Source organism: Calonectris borealis, chromosome 9 (assembly GCF_964195595.1).
Source record: "Calonectris borealis chromosome 9, bCalBor7.hap1.2, whole genome shotgun sequence".
Classification (NCBI taxonomy): domain Eukaryota; kingdom Metazoa; phylum Chordata; class Aves; order Procellariiformes; family Procellariidae; genus Calonectris; species Calonectris borealis.
In genome coordinates this window covers 27871675-27890384 of record NC_134320.1, presented here as the reverse complement: position 1 = coordinate 27890384, position 18710 = coordinate 27871675, and the positions used below count along the sequence as shown (strand labels likewise).

General features: G+C 43.5%; 1 protein-coding gene across 1 annotated transcript; it reads right to left on the bottom strand.

The window, feature by feature from the left end:
* Positions 1-806: 806 nt before the first annotated feature.
* LOC142085485 (ovocalyxin-32-like) lies at positions 807-12853 on the bottom strand. Its single transcript, XM_075157490.1, has 6 exons — positions 12461-12853; positions 5283-5345; positions 4195-4369; positions 3375-3511; positions 2480-2542; positions 807-2382 (listed from the first exon to the last, which is right to left on the bottom strand). The coding sequence occupies exons 1-6, from the start codon at positions 12677-12679 to the stop codon at positions 2224-2226; spliced, it is 816 nt and encodes a 271-aa protein (XP_075013591.1). The 5' UTR covers positions 12680-12853; the 3' UTR covers positions 807-2223.
* Positions 12854-18710: the final 5857 nt, after the last annotated feature.

Sequence of the window (18710 nt, the reverse complement as noted above, 5' to 3'; positions counted from 1 at the left end):
GTGTGCTGGTTCTCCGCGAATGTAAGGCGGCCGATGAGAGCACGGCCTCGGGTAGCGCCGCGGAGTCTGCTGAACTTAAACGCGAGGGAGACAATCTGCAAGCCTAATTTTGGGGCGCCCTGGATTTTGTTTCGTTGTGTGTGATGGTTTGTTTTTTCTTTAATCAGATTTTAGGTAGCGCTCATAGTGTATCTGACTTAGTTGAAGTCTTCCTAGCAGCAAAGATGGAAGAGAACTATTCCTCTTCTCGTGTCTATCCGACCTCTTACAGGTATGCTCTGCACGTGGGTTTTCTAGCGTGAAGAATTCGGTGCGAACTCGTCTGAGCCTCGACCCGGATAATGTAACTGATGTAACCAGGAATTTTGCTTGAGTAAAAACCGTATGGTTTTAGGTTCTGATCCACCGACTGAAATCTTGGCCCCAAAGAAGCTGGTGGAAACTTTGCCTTTGAATTCCAGCAGGTCTGCTACTTGTCCAGAAGTTACTGTTGTGCAGTTTCTTAACTGATGTAGGTTTGTGTTGCTTGTTAGTAGTCAAAGTTACACGGATCTGGCAAGCTGGAAGTGCCTGATCCTCTCTTCTAGGTCCAGCGAGCAGCGGCAAAAACAAGGTAAGGAAACTAAACTTGTGGTTAAGTGCATTGCTAAAGTAGAGCCCCAAAAGTGCAAAATCCATACTACTTTCTTGTTTTAATTCTGAAAAATATTTTCATCACCAATTTCTTTAAGAAATGTTGCCATTATAAGCTCTGCTTTTGATGATGAGAAATGTTTTATCAGCACAAAAGAAAACACAAGAATATGTGAAATGCTGCTTCACTGAATTTATTGTAATGCCTATTATGCGCTGATATAAAAAGCTTCAGTCAGTCGAAGTATATCAGACTCTAATACACTTGTGTAAAATGCCTGAATTTGGGGGGTTAACAGATCATCCAGCTTAAATATCCCCCGGTCAAAGCTTTCATGTTGAATACCTTAATCATCGTTACCGATTACAGATCAATGATAGCGCAATATACCACAAGTTACAAAGAACACAACTGTCCCAGAAGGCAGAGACCATTGCCTGTTTCCTAAGGTGTACTTACTGATACGGAGTTAATTTAACCTGGCAGAAATCTTGCTGATGGGGAGAAAAAAATGCCGAACTCGAGACAGTTTGGCACAGTCTCAGAGAAGGCAGGCAGGACAGTGGGTCTGCTGCAAACCCAAACGGAGAATTGGTGGCGAAAGGACAAAAACACGTTCTTGCAGTAGGACTTTGTTACTTAGGGTGGGTACAAGACATGGCAGTGTAAGAGCTGTTTGACGGGGTATTTGGCAGCGGGCTGTTCCCCCACCAAACGCAGATGTGGAAATCCACCTGCACAGAGCCCTCCCGCCTTTGCAGTTCTGCTTTCGTTCAAGGTGAAACAGCAAGAGCTGTGCCGTACTGCAAACAGACTGAGAGAACGCCCTCAACTTCCGTCTGGCAAACGCTGCCTTGCCGTGTTCTGCACCGGTGACAGGTGTGGGGAGACAACAAAACACGTTTTCCTTACATCAATATTTTCTGAGTCGCCCTCACAAATACGAGAGAAGAAACACTTTTTATGTCAGCCCACACTGCAGGGAAGAGCAGTGCGTCGGCAGGGCCGGGGCCGTGCAGATGCTGGTTACTGGCTTCTCCAGCGCCTTGCGGGGAGACGCGTCGCTGCCTACGCTCGTCCGCGTCCTTTTCGAGGCCGGACGCTGGGAGAAGATGGGAACAGCAGCATCATGAAAGAAAACCCAACCTCGACCCTGCGTAATGGTATTTGTTTTATTGGAGATGTAAGTTAAAAACCAGCATGTATCTATCCCAAAAAAATGGGGGGAAAAAAAAATTAGTAGACACGTATTTCTTAGTGACAGATTAATACTTTTCTCAAGATTTTTATCCAAATATATTAACTTTGTTTACAAACTGTGTTACTTTAAGTAACAGTAAGTTAGTGACATAGAATCAGCTTGTGTATGTTTATCCGTGTATATATGTAGTAGCAAAGTTTTTAGGTGGTACTCTACAACATGAGTCTTGCAGTTTAAGGAATTACAGGAATTAATTTTGGAACAAAACAAACTAGTGAAAGCATTCATATTCACTGTTTGACTTGTATAGAAAAATTATCACAGCTCCAGGTCTATTAACACCAGGATTTTCTCATTTAATACATACACATAAAGCTGACGATCTCTTTTAAAAATTTGCTCCCCTTTCATGTAAAATCCCAGCAGCTGATCCAGATTCCATTCCAGATCCATCTTCGAGCCCCTGATTCTCTGAAGCACAGAAGTATTTCACTTTCAGAGGGTGACCAGGAAGCCAAGTGAGGCGCATGTGACATGAAATAATTTCCTGGAGAACAGATTTAAAAATGCACATCTTTTATCATCTTTATACTGTTCCTCTGTTGATGAAAGGAGGTACTACACGCGTATGCTTGCTTTCTTACCTGTGTTGGAATTTCATGGAGTAGGACAGTGTAGTCAAACTCAATAAAATCATCTTTCCTTATCTGCACATATATTAAAAAGAAAAAAATTATCAAGAACACAAATTATATTGTTGAAGTTCAGAGTCTACTCTGATTTACTTGGCTGCATTTAGCTTGCTTAGGGAGCGAGATGAATAGGGCTCGAGATGGCTGTGGTCGTGGGCTGGGTTTTGTAGGTGTTTTTGTAGGTGGAGAGACGGGGAATTAGGAGCACTTCCTGCAGAGAAGCTTTGAAGGCACTAACTGCAGCATGGCTCTGCAGTCTGGCTGTTCTCCGACATGAAACTAGGCTGACTCAGATGCTAATTAATTGAGTTTAACCCTCAAATAAATTTGAGAATCTTACCTGACTATTAATCTCTCCTTCAGAGAAATCTCATTCTAAGTAACTAGGGAGTAAAAACTGAACACTGTCTGTCGATCACAGATGACTGAGGGAGACAAAGCTTTGGGAACTCCTGTTCTATATGCTGCGGGTGTGAGGTATGTTCCCCAGAGAGCGTATGTCAGGTACCAGACTGATGCTACCTTTGAGCTTGGCTAGGAGGGCAGAGGGTACTAGGAGCAACTTAGTATGGGGCAGGACTGTATGTTCAAATCTCCTGATTAAACCTGCAGAAGCCAACAGACCCACTCATGCAAACAAGGAAAACCAAATTTTGTCCAAGTGAGTAAAACTTTTCCACCAAAACCTGGACAAAAATTGTCCAGAGATACTTGTATGGAGAAGCCACTGGGATTTTGGGAGAATCACCCATTACAGAGAGCATGAGCTGTTGGTGGTTTATTCTCTGCTGCTTGGTAGAGTCTGTTAGCTTCTGTAATGCAGGCGTGTGCTTTCCACTTCGCTTACCCACTGCTTCACAGACGTGACTTGTGCCATGAAGTAACCCAAGTTCTCCGTTGACTTCTCCCACATTATGTAACTGCTGCCAGCAACAGCCAAAGCCCACGCTGGCTCCAGGGCGGGTTCAATGTTGCCATAGCTGTCTGCGAGGGAGAGAGAAATTTAAAAATGATTAATTCTGACCGTTCAGCAGAAAAATGATAAACCACAGAACGCTTTTGCCTGGCGTACCGCTATTTCTGGGAAGTGACTCTTCCCTCAGACGTGTTACAATCTTGAACAGGGAGGAGAATGATGCTAAACCTGCAGTCATGGTAAAAGTATGAAAGCGTGACGGAACTGAAATTGCCAAGAGACACTACTCACAGGGTCCCCACAAGGAGGTGAGAAACCCAGCAGCCACAGTAACGGAGGTCCTTACCTAGCCGGGTGGAAAAGAGGGACCAGGATGGAAAAATTCTGTTAGTCATCCCTTGTGAATTTCCACCCGCACCTGGGGAAGGTGTGTGGGTTGAAGCAGTTGTTCTTACTTGAGGACATTTTGCGTTTACTTGAATAAAAAATTGCATAGGCTTGTTTTTAAATCCCGAACACCTTCACAACATTGTGCTGACTACTGTTGTTGCTAAAACGCAGCACGTTTTTTTCTCCCTAAGAATCACTGGCAAGGTGGAATTGTTCTGATAGTTAGCTCCATGGTTTTAGGGTGCTACTGTAAATATATGTGTCTACTTTTTAAAATGCATGTACATTTGCTTGTGTTCTTAAAAGCGCCCAGACTCTTTGAGATAAAATGAAATACAATTGGTTATTTGGAGGAATATACCTGGGATATTGTTTCCAATTATTGGTTTGGTTTGGTGCCTAATTTTTTGGTAAATTCTGTTGTCCTCTTCTTGGATTTGCTTCTGGTCTTTCGTATGCGTGCACTTGATACTGACAACAGGTGGAGACTTTGTCTTCGGATACAACACTGTAGCAAGGCAGCTCCCGGCATTTTCCTGTGAAGGTAGAATTTAAAGCTGTTATCTTTAATCAAGATTTTATTTACCAGCAACATATTATTGTAAAAGCTCTTGGTATTAACATGTGAAGTATACATGTGGAGTACATATATGTCTTCATGAGATGCTTTGTATGAAGCTGTACAGGTGTCAAGAAAGTCTTCAGATGGATCTAAATTTTTTTCCAGAAAAGTAAATAGGCTAAAACCACAAGGCTAAAGTAATTTAACAGAAGTTTTTAATTAAAGTGTAGCAGAAATGCACTAAGTCATCTTGGAAATATGTTTGAGAGTTCTCAAGAAATAACATTAATTGATAACAGGGAATTTAATTGATATTCATATGATACTTCAGCCTTAAACCAAAAATAATCTAATGCTTCATATTAAATTCTGAAAATAATCTGGATTTCATAAAACGTGTGTAATGGAAAAGCAAGTGCTCACAGTAAAATTGCTAATGACAACTGTCTGACAGAATGAATGGGGGGGGTTATAATTAAAAAGAACACACAACTGTCAGCTCCTTATTCTCATTTTGGTGTGTGGACACAGTGGGAGCTACAGCTGGATAATGAGGACCATACTGTCACACTGAGTTTGGACCATTGCAAAGTTTCACTCAGCCGCGTGGTTGCCTGATGCGACTGAAACGAGAGAATCTCTTCAGGCACTGCGCAGAGCAGGTAATGACGGTGCTCTGACCACGTGGACCCCTGCGGAGGCAGAGGACTGAGATACTCCGGTGATGGGAAGAGCAAACCATGCCCCAGGCAGGTGGAAGCATAAAGGTAAGTCTTTCCATTGGGAAAGATCCATTTATGAAAGCAATTAAATGTACCCTGTTTTGGAGATGTTAAAGGTCATTTAACGCACGCTGTCAGAAAAAACGTGGTGGACCATAAACTCACCCCGCTTTTGTAGTCTTCGGTAGTGAACTGCAGGTAATACTTGTGACCAGAGTCTGGGATGCTCTGGAAGAGAGAAGGATTCGGCCATCAGTATAACTGTAGCCTTACGTACTGTGACTTGCTGAGGTGCTGAGGAGGGAAAACCAGGGTGCCATGGCTACCTCATGGCCTTGTAGCATCAGGAAATTGGTCAGACAAGATGGTCCTAGCAGCAAACACAAAGGGTCTTAACCACAACAATAAATAACCATTATATTGAGGGATGTTTTAAAGCCTTTCCTCACAGAGATATGCAAGAAGAAAAATGCAGCTCACAGTCCTTCAGAGGACAGATTGATACTGAGTAACTTCAGAAATAATAAAATTTACAAATCGGTGTTCAGCTTCCAAGGTATTTTTTGCACAGCTATCAGAGTGCCCTTGAATATATAAATGAATCAAATCTTGCTGACTGATTCACAGCTGAACAGGAATTACGCAAGCTAATTTAATCTTAGGGATGCTGACCTTTCTAGGTTTTTTTCTATTGTGACTGAAAAGAGACTAATTTCGCTACACAGCATGTCAGAGCAGGATTCTGATCTGTCTGCTCTCTTTTGCCCTGAAAATACCAGTCATTAAGTTGCCCAGTCAACTATCTGAGATTCTGCTTGTTAAGGAAAAATAAAAGAATACTCCTTGCTGATGGGAAGCAGCCAGTAGCGCCTCTTGTAGCACAAAACATCAGAAAAGCCTTAGAAATGTACACCTTTAAAATTTTCTTGGATTTGGGTTTTTTTCAGTTTGTTTTGTTTTTTTTTTCCTGTTGCTGACAGAAATGGTTCAGTTAACAAACTGTATTTTTGGTGTGGGATATCACAGCCTGTCCTGGCCCCAAGCAGGCTGGAAGAGAAACTAGCTTTTAATGTCGGCCATGAAAAATATTAATTACCCTGAAACAGGATCAATGTCTCATTTAATAGTGTCAGAGCAGAGCCTAATAAAAAGTATTTGCATTATCTGCTCTTTACTTCATTAGTCAGTCTCATATTTTCCTACCAACTTGTATATTCACTTTTGAAATTTCTGTATTTATTTTTGAGTGGCGAGTCCGAGTAACAAATTGTATGGAAAACTTTATACTTATTCAACTAATTCCTTGTAAAACGACATTATGTGTCATTTAACTGTTTGGTACATTTCCAAGCCTTTCCTTTGATTAAATCAGCCAGAAATAAATGAAAGAAGATAAGTCTTTTTGTATGCTATACTGTGACTTATTAGACGAGCTTTCTGATATACAAACCAGGTCACTTCTGTGTCTGAAGGTTTGTTCCTTTTGCATGTATTACCTGGTTTAATAAGAGGCATTCTCCCTTCTCATAAACCTCTTCTTGCTTCCATTTGCTACTGGTGTAGGATATACTGTTACATAGGTTTTCCTTTGTGCGGCATGTGTGAGGTAGTGTGGAGAAAATGCATCTTACTGGAGAATGCAAGCTGCCTTTTAAAGTGTACATTTAAGTCAAATTGCTGTATTCCAGCAACAGCACTGATTTGTTAGTCTTATTTGCTTTTTAAATACAATACTCTTAAGATAAACGGGGGAATTCTGTCTGTGTGCACAATTTTGAAGATTAGAACCCAAAGCAAACGTGCATGTGTTTTATTTATCTAAACTTGGGCCTTTGTGTTCCCATCATACTTTCTTCCAGAAAGCCACTAATAGCATAATGTTAGTAAAGTTTCTTTCCCAGGGCAAGGCCATCAGCCCAGCACCTGCCTTTAGCACATACAGGGAGTTACACACTGCAGATAAGAGGGCAAATTGGTTTAGTCACTTGCTCTACTTTTATGAAACCCCCTCTTGGAGCTTTACGATGAGGCAAGTCTGGAGCTGGACTCAGCTGACACCGTGAAGGGAATGGAGGGAATGGAGAGAGGATGAGTTCAGACTTACAGTCTCTTCTCTGCCTCCGCGTTCTTCCCTTCTCTCCTGCCCCCGTTTTGTGTTTTGGCTAAAATCTTGTCCTCAACATGACAGAGATTATGACATGAACAGACACTCTTAGCATAGCAAAATGGTAAAAACTAGCTTTCTGAAATGCAGGTTTACAAAAGAATCAGTAATTCGTGGCACTGAAAGAAGGGTCTAATCTCTCATGATAATTGCTGCAGTTAAGTCTAAATTCCTAGTTATTTTAAAGCTACCCAAGAGGTGTTATCTCTATTGTTTCTAACATTCTTCATTTGATCAAGTATGGATATTTTTTAAGCACAGTGACCTAGGCTTATTCCTCTTCTTGTCATCAGTAGCTGCAGATGAGAGAACCTGAAATAGAGTCAGTTGGACTGCAACACTTCTGAAGCAGGAGAAACTTAGCTCTGATTTAATGGATGATAGTGGACAGGGTTTCCTGCTGAACCTTCTCCTCAAGGGACACAGTACAGCAGCCTGACTGCACACTCCAGTTACATCAGGGTCTTAAAGTCTGTAACAGGAGCTCTTTCATAGTTAAACCAGATCTCTTCTGCCCAGCATATTCAGTCATTTAAAATATGTTCAACTTTTCTTCCAATATTATTTGTTCTTGCATTGGTGTCACCTGTCTGCTAAAGAAAAAATCGTTTTTATAGGTGTGACAACTTTGAGAATAGTAATCAGATTCTGACAAAATATCCCAGCAGTTTCATTGCATTTGCCTGATATCAAGCACTAATGAAGAAAACAAAATCAGTTAGAACTTTTTATAAACTAGTTATTCAGTCTCTGATTCTTCTCAATAGAAGGATATAGAAAAGCTTCATGACTAATAACTTGGTAAATACTCACTTTAAAAAGAATACATAATTCTGTGCTTATGTGGTTTTTAAAGTAGATATTCTCTCTTCATTTGCAACAACTCCACCATAGCAGTACTACTCACCTAGAAAGCTTTCAAGTGGCTCTACAGCGCTAAAATACATATTCAGTCTGGTATGCGTACCAGAGAGCTTCTTTGATCTTACCAGGGAGAGGGAGAAGCTACATTTAGCATGACATAATTTTAAGTTTTACAAAAGTATTTCTAGTTTCGAAGAAAAACATCACTTTTATTTCCACTTCTATTTTCCACTATCATCCCAAAATGCATCCCTGTAAACCATCCCATAGTGTGAGTTAAATAAGAACTCAGGAATATTTGACATCACACAATGATGGCTGGCTGAAAGCAGCCAAAGATAAAAGTGTCCAAAAGAGAAGAAAACAAGTGAGTAATTCATTTTTCCACTGAATATCTGGGTCATGGGATTGTTTTATTTCCGGGCTCAAAATTAATGCAACTGTCATGACAGATTTTTCGTACTGTAAAGGCCAGAATAGCAATTTAAGAGCAGTTTCATTCCAGGTCCCGAAGGAGGCAGTTTCGCAATTGGGTTATACCGCTCTAATTTCCCACTGGCACAGAAAGGAGTGATCCCTCTCTCACCCCTTGCTGCAAGTTTCCATCTCTTCTCCTGTGTGTTTCCCCACCAGCATTTCTTCCCTGGGAGCAGTTTTCGGTCGCTGGATCAGAGGGCTGACCTGATCACTACGCAGGGAGAGGCTGGCACTGCTGAGAGAGGAGCGAGAGACGTGTCCTTTGGGGTCTTGCCTAGGGGGATTCCCACCTCGCAGCCCTGCCGCGGTCCCTGCAAGCCAGCTCAGTTGGTCTGTGGCTCCTGAAGGTGCTGGAGATGGCTGATCCGCAAGCAGCCAGGTGAGCTCTTGGGCTGGCCCAGGCAGGAGGGAAAGCCAGCAGAGGTGGCTATTTTCTCTGCCTCTCTGTATCTAGCTTTACCTAGACAATTTACCTACCCTGCCACTGATTTTACCTTTCTCACCCTAATGCAGGGTCCTGACTCTTGGAAATAAGTAGAAATCTTTTAACTGACTTCTAGTATTAGGACCATAGACCTGATAGTACACTGTTTTGTGTCAAGATGAGCTTGTGAACAGAAATACCCATCTGTAAAATTGTATTTTGTAGTCCAATTTAAGCAAATATTGCAGTTTAGCCAAGAGATTACCTAGCTTTACCTTCAGACTTCACCTCCTGGTTCACCTACCTACTGCTCAGTTATGATTTCCAGGACAGCTTGGTATGGGAGACTGCTACGTCAGTGTTTTGAAAGCTTCTCTCTTGAATTCTAGGACCTTCAGCTGGCACACACTAATGCTTCTCTCCTCAAAAATGTATTTTAAAGTGCAGCTGTCAACAATTCTATGAGATGCATGCTGCTGTTTCCTAGAAGATACTCACTTAAGTTAAGAAAAAACCCACATCAATGAGAAGGGACAACAAAAAGAAAACCGCAGCCAATGGCAAGGTAGGAATTATTATGTGTTTGGCATATCTCTACTATTTGTTGCTAGGAGAGAAAAGCACTGAAGTCTCATTTTACCTGAACTTGAAAAATCCTTCATATCTAACAGTTACCATACTGGTGACTGCCTCCAGTCCTGTTTCTAGTTACCACAGTTTCACTGGCTAGTGGGCTAATAGGGCTAGTTTTAAAATACAATGCTCATGAATAAATTCTGTGATAAAATTATCCTGTTTTTACTAGATCCAGTAATACACTAACCAATAGGAAACTAGCCTTCTTAAAACAAAAACAAAAACCAAACCCAAACCAAACAACAACCAAAAAAAAAACCCTAAACAAAAAAACCCCAATCCCCCAACACTTCTGTCTCTTGCATTCACATAATATAGCATATTCCTTCCAGGAAATTCTTTTCATTTTTTTACAGTGGAGGACAGGAAGGAAGGAAGTGACCACGTCTAGTACATTTCTCGTTTTCACAGAGTGTGCAAGGAAAAAGGGGAAATAGACTGCAGAAAGTGGTTATAGTGAGCTTCTACAGCATCGAGTACTGTGAGGAAATAATGAGGCATTTCACTTCTCTGTAATGAACCAATTTTTTTTCCTTCCTATATTAAAAAGCAGGTGGCTGATAGTGCGTGGGAAAAAAACCCTTCCCCTCCCTGCAACCAAAACTACCTTGCGAATATTCAGTTACACTGGGGTTGCACCAGCCCTTACTTCTGATATGTCTCTTTACTGGACAAGTGTGCTGCTTCCAGAGGCCATGTTGTTGTGTTTAGAAGAGGCACAAGCATTTGTATATGTAAATATACACATATGCACACTCCCCAGTAAAGTGCCCAGTAAATACAGAAGGAGCGCTTGTACCTTTCGAGAGAAGTATGAAATACCATAGTAAATTTCTGTCATAGGTGTCTGCAGCAATTTCACAGGAAGAATTAAATGTCACACTAGCACGTCCACGCTCAGCACCTATTAAACTGTATGTTTAATGATGTGTTTAGGAATGATGATAAGAACAGAGTTACCTGAAGGGTATGGTCTCAGATAAATCTATAGCAGGACATCGTGTTTGCATTCCCAGACAGGTAGCACAACTAACACTAACTTTTAGCCTTGCGTTACACAAAGTAATACACAAATTCTGAATCATTATGCGGTAGTTTGTGTTTTGTCAAATTTAATTGGAAATTATTCTGGTCTGTTAAATATTGTGTGCCACTCAAACAGGCTTCAAATTGTTTTGGAACCACCATCAAGTAGGATATATGTGAAAGACTGAGGCTCAAGTTCAATGTTGTAAGGACCGCAATAGTACATCCTAAACACTTTAAGCTGGCTTGGAACGTCTTTCTTGAAAGGGAAGATTTTCCACTGTACCATCTTATTCTCAGTTTTAGGAGTGAGGGCCTGGATTGAACAAGCCGTGCAGATGCTGAAGGACAAATGTTGTAAGATCTGCTTCTTGGATGCCAGAGCCATGAAAAGGATCCAGTGGAATCCAGTGCTGTATTTGGCACTTCAGACTGGGAATCCAGAACAACCAGCCCTCACTTTAGGGAGCTGCCCAGCACTAGCCTGGTGAGACAGACTAGATGAGAGGGCTGGTTTTAAATCCCATCCACTGCGATAGCTTAGACCCTCCTCAGCTCTCCAGGAAGGTAGTGCTTTCCTTCCAGGATCTTGGACAAATGTTCCCCAAAAGTTTTTGTCTGTTCTCTTACTTTCAGAAACTGAGTAAGCTGTAAAAAAAAAACCCAAACCTGTGGCCAAAGGCAGAGAAGGGCTGAGTGGCAGGTGCTTGCGGGCAGCGGCGGGGGCCCTGACGGTCGAGGAACTGTGGAACATACGCAGACAGGGCGCCGGTACACGCTGGGCACCGCCTCGAGCATCCCTGACGAGCTCTCCGTGACGTGAAAGCTCTGCCCCTGTAGCTGCTCCTGTCTAGGACTCCCGCCCGTCACCTCAATTTGACATGTTTTTTGGAAGATAAAGGCGGGTTTTCTGATGGGAACTGCATTGCCTTTAGTTGTAGCTCTTGGTCTCAGAGGTAGAAAGCCAAAGTCCTTTCTGTCCCTACCCACACAAAGTAGATGGTTGCTCCAGAAGCGATTCTGATGAAAATGTTTTCTTATCAAACTGTTTCCTTTCCATCATGTGCCCGCCACATGCCTCGGTTTCCTCTTTCCCTCATCTGCACTACGCGGCTTTTGACTCCAGATCGGGGCACTTGGAGCAAGGTCGACCAATATACGGGGCACTGGGCTTGGATTTGGAGGGTATTTAAATCATAAGTTAATGACCTTTCGAGGAAGATCCTTGCTCCCCCTCTGAGGGGACCCGGGTGCCCCGACCCCCTGAGGGAAGGGGCGCGGGACAGCAGCCCCCTCTGAGGGGACCCCGGTGCCCCGACCCCCTGAGGGAAGGGGCGCGGGACAGCAGCCCCCTCTGAGGGGACCCCGGTGCCCCGACCCCCTGAGGGAAGGGGCGCGGGACAGCAGCCCCCTCTGAGGGGACCCCGGGTGCCCCGACCCCCTGAGGGAAGGGGCGCGGGACAGCAGCCCCCTCTGAGGGGACCCCGGTGCCCCGACCCCCTGAGGGAAGGGGCGCGGGACAGCAGTCCCCGAGAGAGGCGGGAAGGTGCCCGGTGCCCAGCACGGGGCCGCGCTAACCTCAAGGTTCAGCTCCGCACCAGTGCCCTACTCTTTTATTGTAATAATTATTATTAATTGCACTTTTCCCAGCGTCACTTTAAAGACCGCGCCTGCCCGCCTGGGTTGCCCCCCGCCCGCACGGCGCTCCTCCGGAGCCGCAGCCACCCCGAAGCCCCGCCGGCCTCCCCCTACCTTCAGCGTGGCCTTGCGGACCTGCCCCAGCGCCTGCAGCGCGCCGGGGGACGCCGACTGGAAGTTGAGGTAGTGCAGTGCCACCCGCGCCGCCCCCGCGGCCAGGCGGCTGCTGGGGTTCAGCTCCCGCTCGGCGCCCGGCCCCGCGGCCGCCGGCGAGCTGAGGCGGAGGAGGAGCAGGAGGAAGGCGGCGGGCGGCGCGGCGCCGAGCCCCTGCATGGTGCTGGGAGGCTGCGAGTGACCGGGGCGGCTCCGCACTGAGGCGGGCTTCGCCGAGGGCCGGTACTAATAGCGGGGGAGCCCGGCCCGCTACCTCCCGCCCTCCCTCCGCCCGCTGTCAGTGCCGGGAAGCTCTCGGGGAAACTCCTGTCTCTTCGGCTACTCCCCTTCTCCTCATCCCTCCCACCTGCCTCAGCCCGGCCGGGGGGTTCGAGGGGGGCCGGGGGAGTCTGAGCGGAGCTGGGGGCTTGAGAGGGGCCGGGGGAGTCTGAGCGGAGCTGGGGGTTCTGAGGGGAGCCGGAGGGCTTGAGGGGTGCTGGGGGTTTTCTGAGAGGAGCCAGGGGGCTGGGGGTTGTCTGAGGGGCGGGGGTGCTCAGGCAAACCCCTCAGACAAACCCCGGTCCCCTCAGCCAGAAGAGTTGCTATATGTGAGAGACTGCCGCTCCGAGACGGATGTGCAATTATAATAAGACATATCAGAACAAATACAGGTCATTATGTGGAGGAAAAAAGTTATCTCTTTCTCAGCGTTGCGACAACTCAACACTTCCCAAAAATAAACAGGCTCGCTCAGAGAGAGAGACAAACTTTCCCTGAGACACAGCTGAAATATTCCAAAAATTGTGCACAAGAAGCAGAAGGAAGCATTCCTCCCTGAAATAAATCTCACCGAGTTTTTGGAAGCAGTATGGTCATAACTCTCATAGCGTGAAGAAAATGAACTGAGACAGCAGCTCAGCAGCCAGCTTCCCTTGAGATGATTTTTAGGACACACGGGGGCTTGCTGCCTTGCTACTCTTGGAAGCATCTCTTTCGGAGAGACTGAATGTGGTATAACGTAAAAGACTGCAATGCTTCCTGGGTTAAAAGTGCTGTTTTTTTAATGACCTACTCTATTACCATTCCAGCAGATGGGTATTAGTAGGCGCAGCTGGGAATCTATTTTTGTGCTTCTGCATGTGTATTGGGGCATGCTTCTGGGCTGGGACGTCAAAGCAGTAAATCAGAACTCTGGTTAAAGGCTCAAACTGTCTCTCATGGAACATTAAGTTGCCTTTATTACTGTAACACTTTTTCATAAAACTTGAAATTCAGTATTTTTGAGGCTTTCCTAAGTGAGGGAGAGAATTATTACAATAAAGGCATTATAACATTTGGTATTACACTGTTTTCTGTGCCACTCAACTCATTTAATTGTCTTGACTTTGCTGGTGATTATGATTTTCCTTCCTGAAATATTTTCAATAAATAATAGTTGGTATCTTCACATTCTCTGGCATGCTGTTTTCTTTCTTTCTGCTGGAGTAGCAGATGCAAATGTAGTTCCTCTCTTTTTTCTTACCTTCCCAGAAACCCCGTGCTGTTTGTTTTGTCCCTTCTGCAGCTTTCTTTATTCCTTTTTGTTGCTTGTTAACAAATTCTTTGTAACAAATTCTGAAGTACCTCGAGAGAAATGGGCCATGTTTTGGGTGAAAATGTAAGATGAAGACAGTCGGGCCAAGAGCTCATCTGGCCCAGTATCCTTTGACAGCGCCTGTACTCCTACCCTAGTCTCATGATTTTTTTTTTTCTGTAATACACTACGATTGGTTCCAGACAGAAGTACAAATGTGTTCTTTTCCCATCTCTTTCTTTGACGTTATTTAGCTTTCTGTCTTCATCCCCAGAGAGTCTGTGTAACCTGTGTGGCACTTCCCTCCAGGACTTGTATTAGGAAAATAAAAAACCCCCCTCGTTCTCTGATACCAACCGTGCTAGAAGATGGTAAAGTTTTAGTGAATTCAGACAATTTCAGTAAGTTTAGCATCTGTCAGAAAGAGTGCAGCTATGCGGTTTTGGTCTTTTTGCCTTCAGTCTTCATTGACACTGTCAATAACTTATGCAGCAAATTAATTTTCTTGTATCTAGTTTAGCGGCCAAACTTCTCATCTGCACCTGAGTTATATCCCATCTAGAAAGGTTTCTTTTGATTAATTTGACATCTCTCCCAGTTTTACAATGCACTGCTTTACTTAACGTCATACCTGGAGTCACATAGCCGCTTTAATTAGAGGGCAATGGCATTTTTCATATATTTTTGGGTGGAAATGTTGATAAAATTTTGCAGAAGGAACAGGCTAATTTTTTTCCTTATTGGAACACTTGCTATGTTTGTCTCCAGTATTTTTGGTTTCGCTGGAAGAAACCAAGATCCAGTCTTTTCTCGTTTATCCTCGCTGCAATGACAGCTCCGACGCTACTTTTAAAATTAAATACAAAGCGTGATTCTCCTTAGCTGACACTGGAAGTCCGAGCAGCGCCAATTGTTCCCTGATGCTACCAGCTCTCTTCACGTGCTTCGTTTCTCACAGCAGCGCTCTGGAGTAGGGCGAGCGGCTGAGGAGGTCGCGGGAGCGGAGGAAGCGCAGGCCATGGAAGGGCAAGCAGCGAGGCGAAGCAGGGATCGCTGGTGAGAAAAGTTTTGGTGCAGGGCGCGTAACAGAGGGCGGGGAGGGAGGAGGCGAGGACTGCGAGGGGCCAGCTTCTCCAGCTCACGACGTTAGTGTACTCATGGGCTGCAGCTGTCCGAGGAAAGAGTTAAAACCACCCTGCGCAGAGGTTTCACACTCACGGTTTTGATGCCTTAGGTTTTGTGGGAGTTCAGAGGCTTAAATGAGAGGTAAGAGCTTAAAGAGAGGTAAGAGCTTGTAGATCTGGTGCTTTGTCACTCGTGCTGGAAAAGCCTGCAAACCCCTGATGTCTTAGTACTGAGCCGTGTGGCTTTGACCCCATCCATGACTTTCTAGGTACTTCCTTTTCCCTCTTAGGTTCTCCTCCTTTTCCTGCTTTCTCGGTCAGCATCACTGTTGGTGATATGGTTGTTTCCTTCCTCCCGAGTGCAACAAAGAGGTTGTGAATAACCGAGACCCGAGGGTCAGTATGACAAGGACGGAGAACCTGTATCACAAAGCAGGGACAAGAAGGAATTTCCATTGCAATCTCCTAAATTGCTGTAGAGATTATGTTGCTATAATTTGCTGTTGATCAAACGTGACTCTGAATTTACAAAGCATTTTGACTTGGGAAAATAAAAGCTCAAATGCTGAAAATGTCCAGGTCAGGGCTGGAGGGATGTTCCTAAATATGTACAAACAGAGGCATTTGCTGCTTCCACAACAGTTAGAAAATGTATTTATTTTAGGCCTGGATTTTATGTGGCCCTTAAAAGCTGAAAGTGCCTCCCCTAACAACCAGGCCTCAACTAGGCTCTGCTCATTTGCTTCAAACTTTTTGGTGACAGTAAAAATGAAGCTCTACAGCATGTAACATCTGAACAAAAGGAACCAAAGTGAGTGATCTAACTTGAAGTGACATATATTTTCTAGTTAGCTAGAATGCAGTGCATGTAGGTTTTGTCCTTCTATAACATCTTTTTAGCTCTCATCCCAGTTAACTTGGTCCAGATTGAAAGAGGATGGCGGTGGTGTAAGTTACATGTTAATAAGCCCCTTTCACTCTTCCCTTCTCTGTTCTTCTTCAGCAAACTATACATTACGGCAAATTTCCCAACGTTTACATTGTGCGGCGGTTTGCATCACGCTTATGTCACATCTGACTTGGACCCTTTAGAAATGGAAATGAAGGTTGTTTCAGGCAGCTGGTCTAAAAAGCATTCTGAGGTTTTCATTTTCTTACCATCCTTTTTCATACATCAGATGCTTGTTTAGAGGCCAGTTATTCCTAATTTGTTTCATCTTTGAAGACTATTTCTATATCCTTTGTAAGCATTTTCAACAGACCTCACTGGCTTATAATCACTAACAGATGACTGTAATGTAATACAATGAATTTGGACAAACTTCAGTTTATTTTGTTTTGCAACTTTTCCAGTTCTAACTTCAGCATCTTGCTGTAGTTAAAAACAAGCTCTGTTACTTGACTTTAACTGAATTGTTTATGGCTTTTTTTTCCCCCATCAATAATTATGGCTTGATTTTATTCCCAATAATTAATCACAAGAGCTTATTTTCTGTGTAATTAGTCTCCACATTTTTTGCTGGATAAATCAAGCTTTGAATAGGTGATCTAATGCATTGCTGGGCTGACCTTGCCTATGGTTAAGCATAGGCATAGAAATATTTTTTTTTAGTGTGGCTCATTTTTTCAGGGAAATTTGCTTTTGACAGCTTCTGACTATTTTCAAATCTTTCTGGTTGCGGATAGGATTTTTTTTAAAAAGACAAACACATGTGTTCAGTGTTAGCAGCGACAGATGCTGTCCTTGCACACCCAGGAAACAGAATTTTCCCAATGGATTTTATATATGTGACTCAACACAGACTCCGTTTCCTGCAGCTGTTAGTGCTCAAAATCGATGATACATTGCATTTTTACAAAAGGACAGGCTACATTAAAGCCAAAATGAATTCGCCTATATTTTGAGTGAGTGTACAATAGATAAGTTTTCTAAAAAGCTGTGGAAAGCCATCACTTAAAGGCAAGTTATTTGGGTCAGTACAATAATAACACTTGACATGCGAGGGACTGCGACATCTATGTCAGTCAAGAAGCCCTTGGTAAGCCCTGGTAAGCCCTTCTGGCCAAAAACCTGCAAATTGATTGATGCTATCTGTTTCCATTATTTTGTATATTTTTATATTGCTTTTAAAATGCATGCCAACGTCCTGTAAAAATGAAACAGTCACAAGTAAGCTTCAGAGTTCTCTTTCAACCACTCGTGTGCTGTTGGCAAACTTTTACAGTGAACTATCCATCAGGACTTCTGGTCTTGTTGCTTGGATGCTTCTCCAATTCAGAAGCGATGTTTGATGGTGTAAATCACCTTTAATCTCCCATTGTATTCTCTTTCCCTAAGGTGTTTGAAGCCACATGGCATTTAATTCAATCTGCTGTAGCTTTAGTGTATCAAATCAATACCTTTTACAGTGTCAACCATTTAAGTGCAGAAAAAAACTTTGTGGTTGCAGTGAAACAGAGAAGCACAGAAGTTCTCAAGCACATGAGCATTTACAGGATCCTCTTTCATTGTACTTCCCCAAGCATTACAGTGGTCGCAGCATAAATGTGCTAGCATCAGTTCTAGTAACACGAAGCACGTGCCGTTCGGACCCTCTCTCTTTGATGGTGGTATCGTATGTGCCTGGGGAATTCAGCATGAAACTGTGTGTCGCCGGTGTGCGTCTTTTCAAGCGACTAATGCAACACGCTACACTGACTTTTCGGCGTTTTCTTGAGGGTGTATTTCATAACAGGACGACATTTAAAGTCATCTGCCTTGGGGAATAGTCACAAAGCTAAGATTTACCGCATTTACAGCTAGTTTTAGTTTCTTAACCTTTATCAAGTGTACAAGACTGATGCCACACGTGTTGCGGTGCCAGCATCTCTGGAGTCTGGCAGAAAAGTAAGCTGCTCGGCGTGTCAGCAGGAAGGGTTTGGAGGGTATTTCTTGGGATGGATTTTGCTTGGGAGTCGCTGGGCTTGAGAAATGAGATGGGCTTATAGCAGATGGATAAATTTAAGAAATAAATAATGGAATCAGAAAATATATTTTGCTAGAAAATCAGAATATATATGAAATGACCTAAACCCAAGAAAAGTGAAAGGCCATATATTATAACCAGGGGGAGTAAATCATTGCAGATTATTATCACAGTTATTCTAACATTAAAGGGAGAGACAGAACATTTTGCCAACCTATTCGGATAATTTTCTTTTGATTACGGAACAGGTACAGAACAGAGAAATCTTAGTTTATAGACTGGCCCCAACAAACAAAGCCCTTACATGCCCAGTGAGATATAATCATGCAGAGCCAAGGATAAACACAAGCAATAAATAATACCTATTAATAAACTGAAATCACAATTCTGCCTTGTAAAACTGTAACAAATGGATCTTGGACACATGCTCAGGCCTGTTTAAAAATAAATAGAAATTAAAGCAGCCATTTAAAGATGAAATGCTGATAGGTGTACACGCCCATTTGAGTATTTTGTACCACTGACGGCTGTCACAGAGGAACTCCGCT

What these genes read in the sequence shown, in the direction of transcription:
- LOC142085485 (XM_075157490.1), bottom strand. Translation starts at nt 12,679, where the DNA reads ATGCAGGGGCTCGGCGCCGCGCCGCCCGCCGCCTTCCTCCTGCTCCTC. An exon ending in TCCGCAAGGCCACGCTGAAG is followed by an intron (nt 5,346 to 12,460) that starts GTAGGGGGAGGC and finishes TCTCTCTTCCAG; the next exon opens with AGCATCCCAGACTCTGGTCA. An exon ending in CCGAAGACTACAAAAGCGGG is followed by an intron (nt 4,370 to 5,282) that starts GTGAGTTTATGG and finishes CTACCTTCACAG; the next exon opens with GAAAATGCCGGGAGCTGCCT.